At 43.9% G+C, this 23,918-nt stretch overlaps 1 protein-coding gene across 1 annotated transcript in view; it reads right to left on the minus strand.

The window, feature by feature from the left end:
* Positions 1-23,918, minus strand: part of ADAMTSL1 (ADAMTS like 1) — a gene marked incomplete at both ends in the record, with an annotated part of 419,367 nt that overhangs the window by 13,100 nt on the left and 382,349 nt on the right. Inside the window, 3 exons of the mRNA XM_080708549.1 lie at positions 1,552-1,759; positions 5,236-5,416; positions 8,100-8,312. Of these exons, the coding sequence (XP_080564675.1) occupies positions 1,552-1,759; positions 5,236-5,416; positions 8,100-8,312 (602 nt within the window). The remainder of the gene's footprint in view (positions 1-1,551; positions 1,760-5,235; positions 5,417-8,099; positions 8,313-23,918) is intronic.

The following is a 23,918-nucleotide window of genomic DNA, read 5'->3' on the forward strand; positions in this document are numbered from 1 at the left end:
CTGGGTACCGCCTGGACCTGAGCCCTGGCAAGCAGCTCTTACCTGTCGGATAGCTCTCCAATTGCTTTTGAACATAGACTTTGGGAGAAACAGTATGCACAATTGTGTAATTTCTTTCCCATTTCACCTCCACACCTCCTGACTTTCTTTGGTGCTAACAGTATTCTAAACATTCTAAACTAGTACAGAGATGAGTAGGACCACTAACAGAGACCTCACCTACCTTGACTGGGCAAACCTACTCTTCTAATGAGGATCAAAGTTCCTGACTGGCGCTCAGTCCCACCTGGCCCAGAAAGCTAGAGCAGCAGTGACCCTCACGCCCTGGGCTGCAGGTGTCTGTCATTGCTCAGGTCAGTTCCCCAGTCCCTCAAATTTCCAATTTGGTTTGTTTTCCTTTTTTTTTGGTACAGGGGAATGAACCTAGGAGCATTCTACTTCCAAGTTACATCCCTAGCCCATTTTGTTTTGTTTTGAAACAGGATCTCACTAGGTTGCTGAGAATCTCACTAAATAGCCGAGGCTGATCTCAAACCTGCTATCATCCTGTTTTAGCCTCCTAAGTACTGGGATTACAGGAAGTCACCATCCACTTGGGGAAAGGAGACTCTCATGTCCCTACCACCATTCCCGGCTTCAATCTCCTTTATAAATAACAAATAGAGCTGGGCGTGGTGGCGCACGCTTGTAATCCCCGTGCTTGGGAGGCGGAGTCAGGAGGATTGCGCAGGTTCGAAGCCAACCTTGCTGGTTTAAGAGACCCTGTTTCCAAATAAAATATAAAATAGGAGGTTTGGAGTGTAGCCCAGAATTAGAAGGGTTCCATCCCCAGTATCACCAAAACAAATAAACAAAAATCCCCAAACCCAAACAAAAACAAATAGACATAAAATTTCCTCTCCAAACCGAGAGTTGCCATGGTTATTCCACTATCCCCAAAGAAGGTCTCATCCCTGGGATCCTGAATTCAAATGAGCCCGCACTACTGCTGTCTGCAAGAGTACCTGGTTTTTAAGTTCTTCTCTAGGCAGAGCGTTGAGGAAGGGATTTGTTTCAAGGTGATCAAGCTAAGCTTTAAGTTTTCCTGGATTGAACAAGGGTTCCCTATCCTGGCTGCATACTGGAATCACCTGAGGAGTTTCTAGGGCTCACCTGTCCTTAGGCTCTCTGGGTCTTAGGGCCTGGATACTGGCTGTTTATAAAGGTTTCCCCAGTGACTGAAACAAGGTAACTGGGTGAGGATTCATGGCTCAGAGCAACACTGCCATCCCCAGAGGATCTCCTCTGACCTTTTATCATCATCTCCAGTCTAGCCTGAGAGGAGACAGCCTTAGAGAGCTCCAGTCTGAGCAAGAGAAAGCTCAGGAGGGGGAGAAGTCCTGAGGAAAGTGTAATGGGTGTGGGCAGTGTGAGGTCAGAGAAGCTCTGGGCTTCAGGAATGATACCAGAGGGGTTAGTGGTGGCATTACAGGTGGTGGCATTTTTCTGCTGACATGGCAGGGTTTATGCCTTTAGATTGACCTTTCAAATACAAACCTCTCTGGCCCTTACCTGGCCCCAGTTGGAGAAGGCCCACTCCACACACAGCTGCTGGTTACAGGCTTGGGTGTCCACAGGCCGCTTGGCCAGCTGGGCGCACATGTCGTTGGACACAGGGGTGGAGATCCCAGAGGCTTTCAGCTTCTGACAGGTCACCCGGCGGGTCTGGATGCCTCCACCGCAGCTCCGAGTGCAGGCGGACCAGGAAGTCACCATCCACCTGGGGAGAGGAGCAGTACCGGGCCTTGGGAGAGGAGCCTCACAAGACCCTGTCACCATGCAGCTGCTAATTTCAGAGCTCTGGCTTTCATTGTATCTACTCGGAAAAACAACACGCCCCCAAAAGATAGCCATGCTAAAATCCCTGGAATCTGAATGTTTCCTAAAGGTCTTTATAGACTCAAGGATTTTGAGAGGAGAATACCTAGGCAGGCCCTAGATGCCATTCCAGGTGTTGCTCTAACAAAGGTGGGGGAGATTACACACCAGGCCATGGCTGTGTGGCCACGGAGGCAGGAGGTGGAGTCATACCGCCACAAGCCAAACAAGCCCTGGTAGGTGGAGGTGGCAGGAAAGGACTTCTCCCTGAGAGCCTTTGGAGGGGGGTGGCCTGCTGGCACCTTGATTTTTGACTTCTGCCCTTCAAAACAGTGAGAGAGGCAGGGGTGGATGGTGGCACATGGCTGTAATCTTGGTCTCTGGGAAGCTGAGACGGGAGGATCGCAGGTTTGAAACTAGCCTCTACAACTCAGCAAGATTCTCAGCAACCTAGGGAGACCTGGTTTCCAAATAAAAATGAAAAGGCCTAGCCAGGCGTGGTGGCACATGCTTGTAATCCCAGCATTTGGGAGGCTGAGACTGGAGGATCGTGGTTCGCAGACAGCCTCAGCTACTTAGTGAGGCCCTTTGCAACTTAGTGAAACCCTGCTTCAAAATAAAGAATAAAAAATAGGGCTGGGGGTATCCCTTGGAGGTAGAATGCCCCTGGGTTCCACCCCCAGAGCTGCCAAAAGAAAACCAAACCAAACAAAAAATGGCCTAGGAATATAGCTTGGAGACATAATGTTTCTGGGGTTCCATCTCCAGTAACACACACACACACACACACACACACACACACACACACACACACACACACACACCAAACCAAATCTCTCACCCTAAACAGGCAAGAGATTAGTTTTTGTTGCTTCAAGCTACTGTTTGTGGTGATTAGTTATGGCAGCCTCAGGGAACTGATACACCTGGGACACTAGCCAGGAAAGTGCATCCTGAGAGAGGGTTTTGGGAGTCAGTTACCTTAGCTGCTCAAAAAGCTGTGAGATTGCACATAGATGCTCTGGGAAATGGTCCTGTAGGAACTTACACTGTGCTATGGTCTTGGCATTTCTTAGTGTGACTGAGCAGGCAGAGTCTACTGGGGAAGTCAGATCCAAACCTGGGTCACCTCTTGACCCAGGAGGCAACCTGGGACTCACATAAGGCTTTGTCTGCTAGTACTCTGTACTATTTTTTTTTTTTGTACCAGGGGTGCTATACCACTGAACTACACCATCAACCCTTTTTAAATTGGGAATAGGGTCTTGCTAAGTTGTTGAAGGTGACCTCAAACTTAAGATCCGCCTGCCTCAGGTCCCCAAACACTGGGATTACAGGTGTGCACTGCCATGTCTGGCTCAGTACTCTGTACTTTCTATCTCACCTTAATCCATTCCCCACTTGATTTATCTTTCAAAAACATAAAAAGTCCCTTCAAACTTTCTGGGTTAATTTTCCACCTCCATGATTTAGTCTATAAGTCTTACACATCTGATAAGATTGCCTATGTGGTAGAAATATTTGTTTTCAAAACATAAGTCTACAACTACAATTTGAATCTCCAGAAATGAGACTAAGACTATGTCAAATGGACTCTCAGAGAGTCAAACTAATCTGGGGATAGGGAAGTCCTTGATCCATATATGAATATGCAGGAGTTCTCGTTGCATGTGTGCACCCTAAGATAACTTTCAAAGAGGAGGGGAAGGGGAAGGGGAAAGTTTGTAAAAATGAGAGACATGGTGCTTTTTAGCCATTTTTTGCAGTCTAGGAAAAAACCCAACACTCTGGTTTTACTGCACAAGGGGAGAAAATGATTTAACATAAAGTAGTTGAAACAGCTACCTGGGTCAAAGGAGGATTTCCTAGTTCTTTTTAGAAAGATGGTCGGGGCAACACTGTGTGCAAAAAAGGATGCTAATGTACACACATAGCCTGGCAGGGAAGCCAGGCAAAGGTGAACCTCTGGCCACTTCCTAGACAAATGGCGCCACATCTGGCTTTCAGGAGAAGCATGTAGCAGGAAGGGGAGCGAATTCCCCCTGAATAGGGATCTGTGACTTATTTAGTTTTGTGGCAATTTCCCTGCTTCTCTGCCCCGGAGAGGGATGACTGCACGCAGATTTCCAACCCACAGGAGCAGAGCCACTTAGGAAGCAGGCATGAGGTGTTTTAAGACTCCTGGGGGCATTGAAACCGAAGAAGACGTAGCCATTATTATTTCATTTGCAGAAGTAAATTAGGCTGATTGACTCTGACCGTCACCAAATCAAATCAAAAAGTTCCTGGCACACCAAAGATCTCTTCTTCATTTCACGCAGCTTGGCAAGGGCAGCCTTCCAGCCTCCTATATCCCTGGTGAATGTCAGGCCTGCATTTCAATCAACTTTTATTTCTAAATATACATTTCAGCAATTTTTTCGGGAGCTGGGGTGGGGGAAAGAGAGGTATGGGCTATGTTACCCATTCAGGAAGGGTATAAAAGAACATTAATCATTCCTGTGGAAACCTTCCCGTCAGCAAGTCAAACTGCTGATATTAATGAGTGTGTTTCATATTTCATGGAGTCTCTCCTGGTTTCAGCGGCTCCTTATGACTCAGCTGGCAAAATACAAAGCGGTTGCCTGAGCAGTGTATGAAAGTCCTACAGATAGGTCATAAAGGGACATTTTAGGGCCAAGCTGAGTACCCCCAGGGCTCAGAGCTCCAGGCCAGTGCCAATTCTAAGCCCATCCGTTATCCCTTTAGCTGCTTTCTGAGCACTAGGGATTGGAGCTCAGTGGGGTTCATAGCTTCTTCAAGTAGGAAAAAGATGGAAGAGGCAGAAGCTCTGAGTGTCTTCCTGGGCTAAATAAGGGACCCAAAATGCAGAGTGGAGAGCCACAGTTAAGGCAACTGCAGGACATGAGGATTTATTTTTACTTCAGTGAGATGCAACAATTTGTAGAAAAGATATGATTTTCTACAATGAAAATGGAGTACTGATTAGCATAGGTATTTAAAGTTAGACAAAAAGAGAGGGTTGGGGTAGAGCCCAGTAATCGCTGTCTCTTCAGTATTTCAAAGGAAAATACTTCCTTCTCTATCAGAGAGCACAGTCAGTTTATTACTGCAGAATGGATGCTATCGTTGTTGGGGCCTGGGATGTACTTGCTCCCTGAATAGACCAGAGCCTCCTGGGCACTTGGATATCCCTGGCAGCCATCAGCTGGCTGAGCAGTGTGGGAATAAACAGCAGAGAGGAGGCTCATTCTGTGGATATTTTCAGCTTGACAGAGAGGCCTGACCAACCCATGCCTAAAGGAAGGAGCAGCTAGGTGGCCGTCAGTTTGCCTGGGAGCAAGGGTCCATCCTTAGGGGTGGGGAAGCCACACTCACCGAGAAGGGCAGTCTCTCCGGTTGCAGGCCACGGGCTGCACCGCAGGGCGAGGCTTCCCTGCACAGTGATCAGGGTCGACCTCCGTGTGGTTCAGCAGACACCTCAGGCGGGGCTGTTGAACCCCTCTGTTGCCGCAGGATGCTGAGCAGGTCACCAGTCTGTCCACAGACCACCAGTAATCTGTGGTAGGAGGAGGATCAGAGGGGGGAAAATAGTGTTACTGACATATCCTATCTCTTCTGAGCAGGGCAAGGGGAGGCGGGGAGGGGACTGGGGTGTGGTATGAGGGAAAGAAGCTATTATAAATGAGGGTTTGCCCCTGGGTGGGCGCCATTCCAACCTATTTGCACAAGCCCTGTGGTCTCTGGTCTCCTTGGCCTCGGGAGCCTCAGTTGATTCTTCTATAAAATGAGTACAATGACTCTCAAGTCATCAAGTTACTGTGAGGACTGATTATCATGGAAGGTCATACTCAGTGCCCGGTACACAGGGAAATCTTAGCAGATGGTTAAAGTACTCTTCCTTATTGGTTCACCAGAAGGTGACTTTATTTTTCTATAGAGAGATATAACTACATGAGCAATACTTCATCATAACTTAAAAGTGCAGATTCAAGTTGGATTTTGTAAATGTTAAAAAGAAAAAAAAAGAAAAAAACACCCAGCCTATCCAGAGAGTTCTCCTGTACGTGAGACAATGATGTCAGCGAGAAAGCCAGTTTCTTTGGTTTTTCTATTTGGCGGTCTGGAACTCACTGGTAGGAAAGCTGTTAAAAATAAATGTGGGATGGTAAATTTTGAGTGCTTATTTGCAAGTGCTTGTGTATTGCGGAAATTACAGATAGGCACTGGATTCTGGCTTTCAGCAGAGAATAACTGGCTGGCAAGAAAATGGAACATTTGCTTTCCTGTCTGGAAATCCAAATGGCAGGGGAGGAAAAGCCTATGTGCTCAGAAAAGTCTGCCTCCATTCTCCCTCCTTTTGTGCCATATTGGCATAAAACTCTGTCCCTTCCCACCAACTTCTCTATTATGGAATACATGCAATAAAAATTTGCTTTCCTTCAAAGCATCACAGAAGGTCATAGGTAGAACTAGCTTATGGAAAAGTCAAAAGTCTCCCATAGTTCCTATAAAAAGTCCAGTTTGGGCTCCCTTCCCACTTTGGGGCTCATTCATAACTCTTACTGGTGCAGTGAATGGCAGCCCTGCCCCTGGGCTCCCTGACCAGCCCGTGTTCATGCAAGGATCATGCCTGTGCCACACAAGATTCTCAGTCTGTTTTTTCTCAGGGTCAAAGGAAAGGTGCCTGGAAATCCCTCAGCAGGTGACTGCAGCTGAAAACTCCAGAATGTGCAGCTGGTACCACACCAGCCCATCCTCCAGATAGGAGCAGCAAACTGATTGGGTCAAGATCTGCTATTTTATTCTTCATCATCATCACCATCACCATCATCACCATCACCATCATCATCATCATCATCAATTGAACTCAGGAACATTCTACCTATGAGCTACTCCCAAGCCCTATTTTATTATTATTTTTATTTGTAATTAGGGTCTTATTAATTTCTGAGAGCCTTGCAAAGTTCTTGAGTGTGTCCTTGAACCTGTAATTCTCCTGTCTCAGCTTTCCAAACCATCATGCCTGGCTAAGAGGTATTTTTAATCCAAATCAATGGGAGAAGACTTGAAGGTTTTTTTTTTCTTTTCTTTCTTTCTTTTTTTTTTTTTTTGTCTGTGATGTGTGTGCAGTACTAGGGATTCAATCCAGGGGCATTCTACCTCCAAACTAAACCCTTAGTCTTATTTTTTATTCTTTATTTCGAAATAAGGTCTCACAAAGTTGCAGAGGGCCTCTCAAGTTGCTGAGGCTGGCCATGAATCTGTGATTCTCCTGTCTCAGCCTCCCAAGTACTGGGATTACAAGTGTGCACCACCACACCTGGCTTGGAGTTTGTCTGTCTGTTTGTTTGTTTATTTATTTATTTGTTTGTTTGTTTATTTATTTATTTATTTATTTATTTATTTATTTATTTTGTGGTACTGGGGGTGGAACCCAGGAGCATTCTACCTCCAAGCTACACTCCCAGCTCTATTTTTTATTCTTTATTTTGAAACAGGGTCTCACTGAGTTGCAAAGAGCCTCACTAAGTAGTGGAGGCTGTGTTCGAACCGAAATCTTCCAGTCTCAACCTCCAAATGCTGGGATTACAAGGGTGTGCCATCATACCTGGCAGACTTGCAGTTTAAAATGGCTATTCTGTGTGTGTTTGATCTTTTCTAGTTAAACTAGCATAAAGGAAACACAACTTTGAAAAATAGTGATGTCTCCTTAGTTTGTTTTTGTTTGTTTGTTTGTTTTTGCGTGGTACTGGTGATAGAACCCAGGGGCATTCTACCTCCAAGATAAACTCCTAGCCCTATTTTTGTTTTAGTTTTTTCTATTTTTTTTGAAAAAGGGTCTCACTGAGTTGCAAAGGGCCTTGCTAATAGCTGAGGTTGTATGTGAGCCAGGATCCTCCTGTCTCTGCCTCCTGAATGCTGGGATCACAAGCCTGTGCCACCATGCCCGGCTTGTCTCCTTTGTTTCTGTGACAGCAGTGATCTGAGCACAAGGTCCTGTTTAGGAAAGTAGCACTGCCTTGCCCAGGTTCTGCTGGGCTGGGGTCTGGCAGCTCTCCTGTCAGGCTGTATTGGTGGAAGCAGGTCTTGTGGTACAGAAACATTCTCAGCTTTGGATTTTATGCCCTCAGTTCCACTGGCGATTTAAAATCACTTTGTGCCATTAGAGAATTAAATTCCTGGGTGGGCCCTCATATTAAAAAAAAAGTCTGATACCCACAGTCTAAAGGATTTCTTACCTTGGATCACTAAGGATGCCTTCTGTGTGAGCATCCCCGCCTCATTCTGAGCCAGGCAGCTGAATTCTTCCTGAGAACCACCACTGAGATTTGCAACCTGAAGGATCTGTCCGTCTGCCAGGATGTGATGCGTCAGTCCTGTGGCGGTGGCAATTGGCTCACCCCTGTGGAACCAGGTGATATTGGGGGCGGGGAGACCTTGGATGGGGCATCCTGCAAGAAAAGAGGAGAGGAGAAATAAACCAGTAGCAAGGCCCAAAAGACACAGTCCCGCTGAGTTGTTTTAGTGTCTCCGTCATTCTAGAAACCATGTAGAGTATGGCCTTGCCCATAACATTTTCATATGTTTGCCATTCCCAAGCAAACAAGAGATATTTTATTCTCTGGGAGGGCAACTATTATTCATTCAATTAGGTAAAAATTCTAGTAAAATACAAAGTGCCTATTTCTGTTTATGCCACTATAACTAACTTATAAAAAAGGATGCAACTAGCATCCATCCATTGAATATCTTTTTCAAATTAGTTCTGACACTGATTTTATTGAGAAATTGTGTCTTTGAATGTAATGAGTAGGAAAATAACACACTATACAGTCGTAGCTATGAATTAAACTTTAATTGGTAGAAGTATAATATCTTGCTTCATTTTACTCTTTATATGATTTTTAAGGTTAAAAAAAACCTTCAACAGAGAATATGCAAATGATTTTAAATATTAATTTAATTCTCTACAAATTAAGAACTTTGGTCTTTTGGTAACTCTTACCAAGCCTCAATCCGACATGACAATATTGCAGTTATCTATACCATCACTGAACATATGTTGATATATTAAAATTCCAAGATATCCAACTGAGACTTGTATTTAAGCTTTTGTAGTAGAGAACTGGCAAAATAAATAGATTGCCATTGTGAGAGAAAACCCCCATTTCATCTAAATTTGGAGCATTTGCTGAATGTGATGTTGTGGTCCCAATAACTTAGTTTCCACAGAAAATTTGTGTGGAAGTTTAAAACACATGCTAAATTATGAATGTAGGACCAAAGTGGGGCCATGACAGGCTTCATCCATACAGAAAACATGCTAGGCCTAAGTTTCAGTATCCCAGGAATACAACTAACAGTTAAATGCCAGTTTTGGCACCTGGGTTAGGATGAAAAACTCCCAACCAACCCCAGGAGGCACGAACCAAATGGGAGGCAGAAAATATCCTGTCCATTGCTTGTGATAACAGCAGTAAAAATTCCTTTTGGTTTAAAGATAACTCCTTTGTAAATCACAGCCTGAGTGACTGAAATGTATAAAACTGCCTAGGAACAAAGACTCGGGGTCCTTGTCAAGACTCCACTGCATTGGAGGGACTTGAACCCTAGCTCGAGCTAGTTCCCCAATAAACCCCCTTCCTGCCTTTGCATTATTGTGTGTGGTAGTGTTCTCTGTCACCCTGGGATCCCAGACTTTGAATATAACATTAAGAAGTAACAAGACTGGACATTTTTCCTCAGTTCAGTTAGATATCTATCTGAGGCTGGGCGTGGTGGTGCATGCTTGTAATCCCAGCATTTGTGGGGCTGAGATGAGAGGATCGCAGTTTGTGGTCAGCCTCAGCTACTTAGTGAGACCCTTTGCAACTCAGTGAGAACCTATTTAAAAATAAAGAATAAAAATAGGGCTGGGGTGTTGCTCATAGGTATCCCCTGGGACCCTATTTAAAAATAAAGAATAAAAACTAGGACTGGGGTGTTGCTCAGAGGTAGAATGCCCCTGGGTTCCACTGCCAGTAACACACACACACACACACACACACACACACACACACACACACACACACAAATATATCTATCTGATACATACTGCTCCAGGGACAGTTAAGATAGTTAAGATTACCTTCTCTCACCCATAAAGATCCCAGCTAATATAGGATTAAAAATAAAATACACTAGGAAAACTGGGATATAAGACAGAAAATGATGAGTTTAATGAGAAACAATGATGGTGCTGTGGTTCAAATGTTTCCCCCAATAAATTTGTATGTCAAATCCTATGATGGTGTTCGGAGGTGGGACTTTGGGGGAGGTGATTAGGTCAGGAGGGCTCTGCCCTCAATGAATGAGACTAGTGCACGTACAAAAGAGACTCCAGAGAGCTGCCTTGTTCCCTCTACCATGGGGGTCCAGCGAGAAGATGCCATCTACTGAAGCAAGGAGTAAGCCCTCCCCTGGGAGGGAATTTGCTGGTGCCTTGACCTTGAATAGTCTAGAGCTGTAAAAAAATAAATTTCTTTTTTTCCTAAGCCACTAGTTTATGGTATTTTATTATAGCATCCTGGGCAGGCTAAGGCAGATAGCATGGAAGTGTGTGAGGCCTCTGGATCTACAGAGAGAACAGAGTTTCTACACTGGCTCTTTTCTAGGGGTAGCACAGTTAATGTTTGTACAAGATGGAAGGCCCTTAGAGGTCATCTAGCCCAGCACTAGAAGAGGAAATAAGGCCTAGAGATGTTATAAAACTTTCTTAAAATCACACAGTAGGTCTTCTATCTGCCTCCAGGCCTTGTATTCTTTCCCCTAGAGTAGCTACTTGTTCAGCAGGGCAATGGTAATTCACCTAGGATCTTGTTACTTCTTTCTTTGCTCACTTCTTTTTTCCCCTTTGCTATTTAAAAAAAATGTTTTCTCTGAGGCAGTAGTGTACAGTGAAAATAGACTATTTTGAAGGACGGTCCTGGGAAAAAAAATCTTAAAATGTACCCCAGGTAGCTCAGTATAGGCTGCAGTATTCTGGGACCCAAGTCTTCACTCCTCCCAGTATCCACTCACTTTGCTGGTAACTATGTTAGTGCCTTCCCAGGATGAATAGGCTGTACTTCCCCCTCCTGACTTAAGAAATCTATTTCATTCACAATAGCATGAAAAAGAATAAAATACTTGAGAATGAAGTTAACCAAACAGGCTGCTTTGGTTTGAGTGTCTTTTCCCTGCAAAACAGTTAAACCTTTTTTTTTTTTTTTTTTTTTTTTTTTGGCAGTACGGGGGATGGAACCCAGAGGCATTTTACCTCTGAGCTACATACACCCTCAGCCCTATTTTTTTTTTTCCTTTATTTTGAAACATGATCTCATTGAGTTGCAAAGGGCCTCCCTGAGTAGCTGAGGCCTTCCAAGAGATCCTTCTGTCTTAGCCTCCCAAATGCTGGGATTACAGAGTGTGCCACTACGCCCAGCTCAGTTAAAACTTAGTAGCTATTGTAATAGTGATGAAAAGTAGGCCATCCCATTGTAGGTGAGTTTGGCCCCTTTTTGTCTCTCTGCCCTTCTATTTTCCACCACAAAAACACCAAGTACCCCTCTTCTTTGGAGGACACAGCTTTCAAGGCACCATCTTGGAATCAGAATGGCAAAACCTGTTGGTGTGTGTGCGTGCGCGCGCGCGCGCGCGTGTGTGTGTGTGTGTGTGTGTTACTAGGGACTGAACCCAGGGGCATTCTACCTCCACGCCACACCCCTTGACCTTTTTATGTTTTTTATTTAAAACAGGGCCTCACCATGTTGCCGAGAGTCTCACTAAGTTGCTGAGACTGGTCTTAAACCTGCAATCCTTCTGTCTCAGTTTCCTAAGTACTGGGATTACAGGTATGCAACACCACATCTGGCTTGTTGACATCTTTGTATTTCCCAGCTTCTATAACTGTGAGCTAATATATTTCTACTTATAAATATTCCATCTCAGGTTTTTTGTTATAGCAGAGCAAAACAGACTAATGCAGAGGTAAAAGATTTATATACTAAAAAGTAAAAAATGGTGCTAAATTAAAGACATAGACATCTCATATTCATGGATTAGAAGACTCAATATTGTTAAGATGTCAATTCTACCCAACATGATCTCTAGATTCAATGTAATCCCAACCAAAATCTTTTTGAAAATAGAAAATTTTATCCTAAAATTCATATGAAATCTCAAGGGAGCCAGAATAATCAAAACAATCCTGAAAAAGAATAGAATATGCATACTCTCTGATTTCAATACTTACTGTAAAGTTATAGTAATAGAAACAGCATGGTACTAGCATAAAGACAGAAATGGAGAACAAAGGAATAAAAAAGGCCTTTAAATAATGGTTAAGTGATTTTCAACAAGCTCACAAAGGCCATTCAGTAGGCAAAAGTTATTTTAATAAACTGTGCTGGGAAACTGGATATCTATATACAAACAAATGAACTTGGAGCTTACTTTGCACCTTATACAAAATTAGCTCAAAATGATCAAAGGTCATTGCACAAGCTAGCAGTCTGAAACTTTTAGGTGAAAACATAGGGAAAAACATTGAGTTTGGCAGTAATTTCTTAGATGTGATATCTAGGTAATAAAATAAAAAATAAAGTGAATTTCATCAAAATTAAAAATACTTGTTCATTAAAGGAAATTATCACAAGGTTTGGTGATGCACACTTGTAATCCCAGCATTAGGGAGGCTGATACAGGAGGATCCCAGTTCATGGACAGCCTCACCTACTCAGTGAGGCCTTCTGCAACTTAGGGAGACTCTGTTTCAAAAAACAAAAGAAAAAAATAGGGCAGGGGGTGTAGCTCAAAGGTCGAATGCCCCTGGGTCCCATCCCTAGACTCACCCCCACACACAAAAAAGGACATTATCAAATGAATGCAAAGATAACTCATGAGATAGTATAAAATATTTGAGAATTATATATCTGATAATTGATTAACATCCAGAATTTTCCAACCAATCACTTGGTTAAAAATGGGCAAATTAATAGCTGGGCGTGGTGACAAGCATACTTGTAATCTCAATACTTGGGAGGCTAAGATAGGAGGATAACAGGTTCACGGCCAGCCTCAACTACTTAGTGAGGCCCTCTGCAACTTAGTGACATCCTGTTTTGAAATAAAGAACAAAAAATAGGGGCGGGGGTATAGCTGGTGGTATATACTTATATTCCTAGTACTTGGGAGGCTAAGACAGGAGGATCACAGGTTTGTGGCCTGCCTCAGCTACTTAGTAAGGCCCTTGACAACTTAGTGAGACCCTGTTTAAAAATAAAGAGTTAAGCTGGGTGTGGTGGCACATGCTTGTAATCATCCCAGCATTTGGGAGGCTGAGACAGGAGGATGGCAGTTCGTGGACAGCCTCAGCTACTTAGGCCCTTTGCAACTCAGTAAGACCCTGTTCCAAAAAAAGAGAAAAAAAATAGGGCTGGGTGTATAACTCAGAGTTAGAATGCCCCTGGGTTCCATCCCCATTACTGAAAATAAATAAGCAAATAAATAAAAATAAAAATAAAGAGTTAAAAATAGGGCTGGGGGTGTAGCTTGAAGGTACCCCATGAGTTTAATTCTGGTACTATAAAAAATGGGCAAATGACTCAAACAGACATTACTTCAAAGAAGACACATAATGACTAATAAGCACATACAAAGATGTTCAGCTAATCTCTAGGCAAATACAGATCAAAACCGCAATGAGTTACCACTTCACACCCACAAGGATGACTATTACAAAAACACAAACAAAACAGCAAATGTTGGCCCAAAATGTGAATAAACAGGACCCCTTATGCATTGCTAGTGGGAATGTCAAATGGAACAGCTGCTGTGGAAAACTGTATGGCACTTCCTCAATTAAACATAGATTTACCATATGGCCTAGCAACTTCATCTCCAAAAGATTTGAAAGCACTGACTCACAAAGATACTTGGATACAGATGTTGAGAGCAACATTACGCATGATTGCCAAAAAAATTACATAATCAAGTATCCATTGATAAATGAATGGATATACAAAATGTGGAATTATATACATATGATATGTATGTGTTATATGTCATATATGTACTTATATGTACCAGTATTGGGAATGGCTTAGGAAGATTTGAGAAAACTCTGAGTATTAATAGATATATTTCAGAAATAATTGTGTCAAAATGGCAGACCTGGAGAGAGAAAGGCTTGGCTTCGGTCAGGAAGCAAACAGCTATTGAAACTTAGATTGACTTTGCTAAAAGTAATTAGCAAGTCGATAGGAGAGGGGAACTAGGGCTTCCTCTTTCTAAAGACAGATCTACACGATTCCATAAGGTAGTTGGAAGGGAGGAGAGGTCGACCTTTGTGAAAGGAAACACCTTGCCATACCTTACTGGGGGAGGAACCTTGCAGGGACATTTACTAGTCGGAATTACATAAACAAGATGGAGGTCATGGGTATAAAAAGTCCGATCTATGTGCTGTATCTTGGGTGGGCATTCATTTGAACCACCCCCTCCATGCCATTCTGGCATGGGGCTGTAACTATCTTCTGTATTTCTATCTTTTTTTATAAACTTCTTTAAATCTTCAGCAAGAGTCCGGGCTAAAGTGTATTTACCCTTAGCTCAGGACAAGAACCCGCGGTTTTTCTGTTTTTGGTTGTTTTGGGTTTTGTTGTGGTTTGAGGGAAATTGTGTCCGGGACCCTAACAGGGGTCCCTGGGCACAGTTTCCCCACACCCATAACATTCCCACACCGTAACATATTTCACCATAACATTATACATCATATATATGAAAGAATATTAAGCAGCCTTAGAAAGAGAGGGAATTGTTTGGTCAGTTTGGACAGAGCCCTGATGGGGTTGACTAGATTCTAAGCTGACAACTGAACTTAAAAAATTAACAGAAGAAAATCCAATATCTCTAAAGGAAGATATTAAAGTCCAGATAATGATATAAAATCCATACTGTAAAATTTAGCCAAATATGTCTTAACTGGCCAAGAAGCAAGATAATGTGATTTTTTTTTTGCCCCTATAATCAAGGCAAAAATTAGTCAATGGAAAAAAAAACCAAGGATGACAGAATTAGTACACAAGAATATTAAAACAGGGTATCACAATATTTTAAGCATCTAAAGGAAATATTCATACACTGAAGAAATAGAAGTTATAAATGAACTTTTACAAAAATGTATATTTTATCAAATTGTCTTATAAATATAGTGTATATGTATGTGTATGTATGTATGTGTATGTATATCTATCTATCTATCTATCTATCTATCTATCTATATATTATCCTCTCTCCAGGTATGCATTGGAATAGAGACTTTTCCACCTTCCCTTGGAATAGGTGTGGAATGTGGCTGCATTCAGGGAAACAAAAGTGCTTCTCCCCCACCTCCTCCTTCCATATGTCTGTGGAGAATGTGTCTGTACAGCCAGCTATCCTAGCCTAGGTGGAGAAAGGCAACACTCCGGGGATATCAGAAGCACAAGAGTTTGAAGAAATTTTACCCCTGACCCTAGGTGGCATGGTCTATTGCTGGACCAAGCCCAGAGCAGCTTTCTTTAGAACATGACTTAAAACAGGAATATAGTTCTGCATAAGTCCCTGTTATCTGGGCTGGGTGTCCCCAGGTGGTACATACCTATAATCACAGCTACTAGGAAGACTGAGGCAGGATCCTAAGTTCAAGGCCAGCATGGTCAACCTAGGGATATCCTGTCTTAAAGTTTGAGAAAGCTGGAGATCTAGGTGTAGGTTAGTTGTAGAGAACTTGCCCAGAATGCATGAGGCTGTGGGTTCAAGTGTCGCGCGCAGTGACGACTCTTACACGATCTTCCTCAAGCAGTTTTATTACCCCAGGTTCTTGTACAGTTCCCGCAAATCTTCTTCCCGTAAATCTTCTCTTCTCTCTCTCTTCCCCCCAGAAATCTTCCCCTTATGTAGAGCCCAACAGCCAATCAGCAGACTGTTCACGTGCACAACTCATGGCAACAGCCAGTCCATTGGCTGTTGCCCTATGGCATGCGGTGTTCCCGTGTATCTCATGCTCTTGTCGTCACTTCCTGAAAGCTGTTTACCACCTAAGTGCTCTGGGGAAGATTTCCGCTCAGCGCCATCTTAGCTCTCGGACTTACTGGCTGATGGGCGGGGCCCGTCACAGTTCCCCCTTTTTTGTTTTTTCAGACAGGAGAGGACAGAGGACTCAACCCCTGTATGTTTGGAAGGGGCTTCTAGGCCCACCACCTTTTGCCAGGGACGGGACAAGAATCAGTGGCAACCCGTATGCAGTTGAGCATGCCCTCCTCGGGATGCACCCTCCCGGGGTCCCGAGTGCAGTCCTAGCTGGCATCCTGTCATTAAGACTTTCCCATCGCCGCAAGCCATATTTGAGGGGATTGTCCCAACTCCATGGCTGCAAATGCCTGAGCTATGAGCACTTGATCTGTAGCGCGCTGACGGATTAGTTTTCTAAGACAGTAGAGACATAAGATACACAGTAAGACCAGACAAAGACCAAGAGCACCCAGTCCAGCCCACTCTTTTAAATGACGAGCTGCTTGTTGGATCCAGGACATCAAGGTGCGGGCCATCACCGGGTCAACTTGAGTAGTATTGGTTTTGATGATCTCCAACCGCAACCGTCTTGTCAAATTGTCAAATTTCGATGACCGGTTATCTGTAGGATATGCAGAAAGCTCGCAAGAAAGATTAGCGGCAATAAACGCATTATCATTAATCATGACAAGGGGAGCTAAATCCGTGCAACTGCCATTTATCCCACAAAGAAGCCACAGATCAAATAGGTTAGAATGAAAGGCCATGGTCAGGCTCTAATAAGTAAAATTATAACCTGCAAAAGTAGAATTTGCTCCTGTGCCAATTTTAAGGGGAAAAGGTAAAAGGATTAAGCGGGGAAGAACTTGAGCAGAATGACTCAAAGGCAATAGAAAAGAAAAAGCAGTCAAAAGCCCCCATTGTGGATCACTTCCTATCCTTGGAATTCCACAGTATCATGGTCCCCAAAAGAATCAGTCGATGGCTCATCATCCTTTTGTTTCACCAGACGAGTCAGCCGCTCTGGAACCCAGACAGGATCGGCGCCGTTCTGTGGAAACACACAAACAGAGCCTCTGGCCCATGTGAGCACTGGGTCAGGTCCCCTCCATTGCCCTGTGAGGGCATCCTTCCAACGCACGAAACCCTGGCTCGTACCCGAGGGGGCAAAATGACGATCGGCAGCAGTCTTGCCATTGACATCTAATTGCAAAAAATTCAAAGTAAAAAGGGCTAAGGATAGGCGCTGCTTCGGTTTCATATTGGTTCCAATTCCCTCTTTTTGTTTTATCAAGCATTCTTTAAGAGTACGATGGGCGCGTTCCACAATACCCTGTCCCTGAGGGTTGTACGGAAGGCCATGCTTTAGAGTTATTCCCATCTGTGAACAAAAAGATGTGAATTTTTGGGAAGTATAAGCCGGGCCATTATCAGTTTTTATTTCTTTAGGCATATTCCATGCTGCCCAGGCCTCAAGGCAATGATTGACGACGTCATGTGCCTTTTCCCCGGCATGAGCAGATGCATGAATAATTCCAGAGACAGTATCTATGGAAACATGGATATATTTCAATTTTCCAAATTCAGATATGTGAGTTACATCCATTTGCCAGAGATGTAGAGGGAGCAAGCCTCGTGGGCAAATGCCCACATGTGAGGGGTGTAAAAAAGGGGCACAGGCATTACAGGTTTTTACAATTTCCCGAGCCTGATGTCGAGGGATTTTAAATCGCTGTTGTAATGTTTTAGAATTTACATGATATTGACGGTGAAATGCCTGTGCCTGTTGCATTTGAGTAAGAGAAAAAATCATATGTATCTTGGTGAGTTTATCTACTAGATCATTTCCATATGTAATAGGGCCAGGTAATCCAGTATGTGCCCTAACGTGCTGGATAAAGAATGGTGTCTTTCTTAAATGTATATAAATCTGGATTTGGCTAGCCATAGAATGAATAGGAGTATGTAAAGAGAGTTGACCCGCGCATTCAAGCGATCTAACCAGATTAACCACATATTGTGAATCTGATAATAAATTGAAAGGAGAAGAAACTCTCTTAAAAATTTCTAAAACAATATTTAATTCAACCAGTTGTGGAGAGGTATGTGAATATTGGATGATAACAGGATCGCTTCCCTCTATTAGGTAGGCCCCCACACCAGTTTTGGATCCATCAGTAAAAATGTTAATTGCATTAGCTACAGGTTTGTTTTTAGTGACCAATGGGAAAATGAGAGGATGTTCCAGAACAAAATGTAACAATGGATCTTTGGGAAGATGATTGTCTATTTCACCACTGAAAGAGCACATAAGTATAGCCCAATCATCAATAGTGGCTACCAGCGTTTGTACTTGCAGAGCAGTGTACGGTACCACCAGCTTATCGGGCGTTCTGCCAAAGTGTTGGATGCACTGCTGAATGGCTTTAAGGGCAAGGCTTGCTACACTGGTGGGATAATATTCAACTACCTTTTGAGGGGAGACTTTGGGGTGAATCCAAAGAAGGGGTCCTTGTTGCCAAAGAACACTAGTAGGCTGTTTTTCAGTGGCCAGGATACAAGCCCATAATGGCTGTCCAGGGGTCACTCGACGGAGAGACGCTTTCGTAAGTGCTTGTTCTACTAATTGTAACGCATGGCGGGCCTCATCGGTAAGGACGCGAGGAGAATCTAATTGAGGATTGCCTACGAGCAGATTATATAAAGGTTTCAAGGCATGGTTAGGAATTTGTAAAAAGGGTCGAACCCAATTAATGTCTCCCAACAGTTTTTGGAAATCATTGAGGGTTTTTAATTGATCAGTGCGGATGATTAATTTTTGAGGCAGGACTGCATGAGGGAGAACAATGTTGCCAAGAAAGTGTATATTTTCTCCTCTTTGTACCTTTTCTGAGGCGATGAATAATTGATGAGTTTCCAAAATCTTTACAAGGTGACAATAAGCCTCCTCAAGTATGGAGGGATTTTTTGTGGTTAACAAAATGTCATCCATGTAATGAATACACCGAATTTCTGGAAATTTGGTTTTTACGGGCTCAAGAGCACTATTTACATATAATTGACAGAGGGTAGGGCTATTGGCCATTCCTTGTGGGAGGACCACCCATTCATATCTACTGTCAATTTCCTCTTGATTAATAGAGGGAACAGTAAAAGCAAAACGAGGAGTATCCGCAGGATTTAAAGGGATGGAGAAAAAACAATCTTTTATATCTATGCTGATAAGTGGCCACTCCTTCGGAATAGCAGAGAGGAGTGGAAGCCCTCGTTGGACTGGCCCCATAATCTGCATTTGGCTATTTATGGCTCGGAGGTCGTGTAATAACCTCCATTTTCCAGATTTTTTCTTTATCACAAAAATCGGGGTATTCCAAGGAGAGGTGGATGGCCGGATATGGCCTAACTGTAATTGCTCTTGTACTAATTTCCTTGTTACTTCAAGCTTTTCACGGGAGAGAGGCCACTGAGGAACCCATACTGGATCTCCCGTCTTCCAGGTAATGGGAATTGCCTCCTCAGTGGCTACTGCACAAAACCCAGTTCCTCGCGACCACTCTTTTCTTTAGTAGGAATTGGGCTTTTACGTCCCTGGAGGTGTTTTCCCAGCCCGTAGGAAGGGTGGTAGCCCTGGCGAAGGAGAATATTATGGGCTTGGGGGAAATAAGATGTATTTTGTAAGGAATATCCCATGTCCGCTAATAAATCTCTTCCCCAGAGGGAAACTGGCAGCTCCAGCACATAGGGTTCAAACTGCCCCTTATGTCCCTCCTGATCTTTCCAATGTAAAGCCCTAGCACTGAGGTCAGGGGTTTTAGCATAACCCAAACCTCTAAGTTCTCCGGTAGCCTTTTGAGTGGGCCATGAAGATGACCAATCTTTACAGGCGATGACACTTTTATCTGCCCCAGTATCTAAAAGTCCTAGGATTTGCTTGCCTTCCACGTCCAAGGTTATCAAGGGACGAGTTCCCATATCAAAGGCAAGAGATATTAACTCATTTCCTGAAGAACCGAACCCACCAATACCGCGTCGTCCCTCTGCTGAAGGAAACATACCATGTAGACTGGGAAGCAAAAGTAACTGTGCCACTCTATCCCCAGGGGAAATGGCAACGATACCCCGGGGCGCTGAAACCATCACTTTGATAATACCGGTATAATCCTCATCTATAACCCCCGGATGGACTACAAGTCCTTTCATGGTAGAGGAAGACCTTCCAAAAAGTAAGCCAACAGAATTAGGTGGCAGAGGACCTTGAAAATCTGTTTCAATAATTTGAACCCCCATTTGTGGCGTTAATACCAGCCTGGAGGTGGCACAGAGGTCCAATCCTGCCGAACCTGGAGTGGCTCGCCGGACTGTTCCGGAGGCTGTAAATTGGGCCACTGAGGTGGCTGTGTCTCCATGGCCCCATACACCTGAGGGTTCCCATATTTTTTGTGGGCCCTGGGAACGAGGGCCCGCCCTCCCGTTTTTTGTCTGAGTATTTGATGATTGCTTTCCAGTATAGGGCAAGGGGTTGCCATCGATATCTTTAACCGAACGGCACTCAAAAGTAGGATGCCTTCCTTTTCTACATCGACGACAATACTCAGGAGGAGAAGGATAAGATTGGGACGCCCTACACTTAGGACAATCTCGTTTTAAGTGTCCTGTCGCTCCACAGGAAAAACAATTGCCATTTTTGGTACTATTCTTACTTTGTTGTCCGGAGGCCTGTATAATGGCTGCAGCAAGTCCTGAATTGGTTAAGGGTCCTCCGAGTTCCCTGCACACCTTCATCCACACCTCTAGGCCTTTATGTTTGTAAGGAGTGATGGCCTGTCTGCATTCTTTAGTGCATTGCTCATAGACCAATTGTTTAATGAGCGGCATGGCCGCGTCAGAATCCCCAAAAATTCTTCCCGCAGCCTCTACTAGACGGGCAACGAAGTCTGAAAAGGGTTCAGTCAATCCTTGAGTAATCTTTGTAAGGTTACCAGATACCTCTCCTTTGTTAGGGAGGGCCTTCCAGGCCTGGGTAGCGAGTCTGTTGATTTGTTCATACACCTGTTGTGGATACCCAAGCTGTTGATTAGCAAATCGTCCTTGGCCCATCAGCATGTCTATATCCCAGGCTGAATTTCCTGCTGCTCGATTACGTGCAGCTTGTTCAGTGGCATATTCTATATAATAAGCTTTCCAATCCAAATATTGGCCAGGATTTAAGGTGGCCCTAACCAAATTTTGCCAGTCTCCTGGGGTCATGGCATAGCGATGTAAACTCTCTATTATTGCTATAGTGAAAGCAGCTGACGACCCATATGTGCGAACTGACTCTGCAAGATGCTTAACTATTTTAAAGTCCAAAGGCTCATGATAACGATTTCCCCCCTCCTGCAGCTGGAAAACTGGGAAAGCTTGATTTGCTAAAAAAATTCCCGCATCTCTCCACATCTGACTACTAAAAGAGACACCTTCTCCTGCTCTGGGCGCAGAAGGGTTATACGGAGGAGGCGAAATTTCCTCTTTAATCAGTTCAAAAGCTTTCACTTGTTTACAAATGGCCTCTAATTCCTCCTCAGATTCATCCTCCCCCTCTGACTCTGAATCCTCCTCACTGGCCACTTTAGAGGAAGTTGAACGTTCCTCTTTTACACCGTCTAAAGCTGCCTGGCCCTCCTGCACAAATTTTCTAAAGCGCCTTTCTTCCAAACAGGCACGAATCAGCCGACAAAGCGGCCGAGTCCCTCCTGTGACAATACCTTGTTCTTCGGCGCGTTCTACGTCTCTTCCCAATTTATCCCAGCTTGCTAAAGAAAGATTCCCTGATACTGTAAACCATGGCGCTACCCTATCTATTTGTTCGAGAAAATCTTGTATTGTCTTGTCCCTAAGCTTTAGGCCTCTACTTTTCAACAAAGCTTTCAATGCTTTATGCAATGGGTGAGATGGACTATTTCCCATCTTGTCGAATCAGGACCAGCCCGATTCTCTAACTTACTTACACTAAAAAATATCCTCCTTAATGGAGCCCCCTTTGATCGGGGAAAATACAGCGCTGTTCCTCGCTTTTCCGCGAGCCTCGCTTATCCGCGAGCCTTATTTACTAAATATCCTCCTTAATGGAGCCCCCTTTGATCGGGGAAAATAACCCTCCGTAAACGGAGCCTCCTCCTCCCTTTTCGGAGTCAAGGAGTACTTACCAGCCGGCTGCCCTGGACTGCCGAGGTTCTGATCAAAGCGAAGGTCCCCGTACGGGCCAACCACTTGTCGCGCGCAGTGACGACTCTTACACGATCTTCCTCAAGCAGTTTTATTACCCCAGGTTCTTGTACAGTTCCCGCAAATCTTCTTCCCGTAAATCTTCTCTTCTCTCTCTCTTCCCCCCAGAAATCTTCCCCTTATGTAGAGCCCAACAGCCAATCAGCAGACTGTTCACGTGCACAACTCATGGCAACAGCCAGTCCATTGGCTGTTGCCCTATGGCATGCGGTGTTCCCGTGTATCTCATGCTCTTGTCGTCACTTCCTGAAAGCTGTTTACCACCTAAGTGCTCTGGGGAAGATTTCCGCTCAGCGCCATCTTAGCTCTCGGACTTACTGGCTGATGGGCGGGGCCCGTCACATTCAAGCCCTTGTATCACACACACACACACACACACACACACACACACACACACCCCTTCCTTTTATTTGAGGTCTTTGTTACAAGTTGCTGAGGGTAGATGCTATGACAATCCTAAAATACCCTCTCACTCTTGAGGCTGAGTTCGATCTTCTGTGTATTTTGTTATATTTTTCTTCCTACCAGAACAGTGACCACTCACTGAGAATATATTTCTTATGTGTGTGATCCTCATCTTAGATTGAAAATGTTCTTAAGACAGCTACTTGTCTATCTTTCAAGAGGGAACTAGAGGCCCAAAGAACCAAGTGCAACCAAAGTAAATGGACAAAATTGCTGCTCACCTGCCTTTTCCATTGATAATCTGCCAGTGCTTTTAACTGAATACACAGGTTACTGTCAAACTTACTTTCTCATCAAAATTGGTATTCTTCCTGGAGCACAAGTAGTGCAGGCCCCTGTGCTTTTATGCACATATTTCTGTGCGTGTCTCTGTGTGTATACTGTGGTCTCTGAGGGTTACCAGCAGCAATAGTCAAAACAAGGAAGCCAACATGAATTCCCACTGTGTATGTTCCCAGTGAATAATTATCCATGTTTTCACAGCTAATGAGAAAACCTGGCTTGTAACAGGGTTCCTTTTTGTCACGGACATTTCTCATTTGTTAAAGTAATAGAAGTATCAGTCATTTCTGGAAGGTGAGCAACCTCTCTGTGTGCCATTTACAAGGCCATCCAAACTGTGTGCTAACGTATCCCGCACCCCAAATACGCCAAGTAGTAAGTCACTCCCCAGCCCTGACTTTGTTTCAGTGAGGAAGCTAGCCGTGGTTAATGGAGGGGGTAGCATCTCTTTCTTCTCTTTCCCTTCCAGCTCCACAAGTATCAACCACTGCCATTCTCCAAACCTCAACACCCACCCCAGGAAACGGACAATCAGCGGGGGTGACAGCACTGCCCCCCATGCCTCAGCTATTAGAGGTTTTGAGTTGGTTAGGTGGCTGAGGAGGAAGCGGGCTTGGGAATTCTGCCTAGCTAATGAGCGTTCTGGCAGCAGAAAGCCTTTCTCTATCAACCCTTTTTAACCAGTGAAAGAAAATATTGCCTTTAAGGCCTTCCATTTCTAGGCCCACTGTGGCTCTAAATTGAGCCAAAGCCAGGTGTGAGGTTTTTTTCTCTCTAGTTTCATTTACTTTTTTTTTTTTTTAACATGTGGGCTGCAGAGAGAAAGAGAGAGAGAGAGAGAGAGAGAGAGAGAGAGAGAGAGAGATATTGAAATTTAGAATGGAGGAGATATGCCCAATGAGAAAATCAAATTATATAAGAAATTTCCTACTCTCTTTATTTGAATTGATTTTTATCTTAAATGCGGGCAAAAC

The sequence above is a fragment of the Muscardinus avellanarius genome (assembly GCF_963383645.1).
Source record: "Muscardinus avellanarius genome assembly, chromosome: 13".
Taxonomy (NCBI): Eukaryota; Metazoa; Chordata; class Mammalia; order Rodentia; family Gliridae; genus Muscardinus; species Muscardinus avellanarius.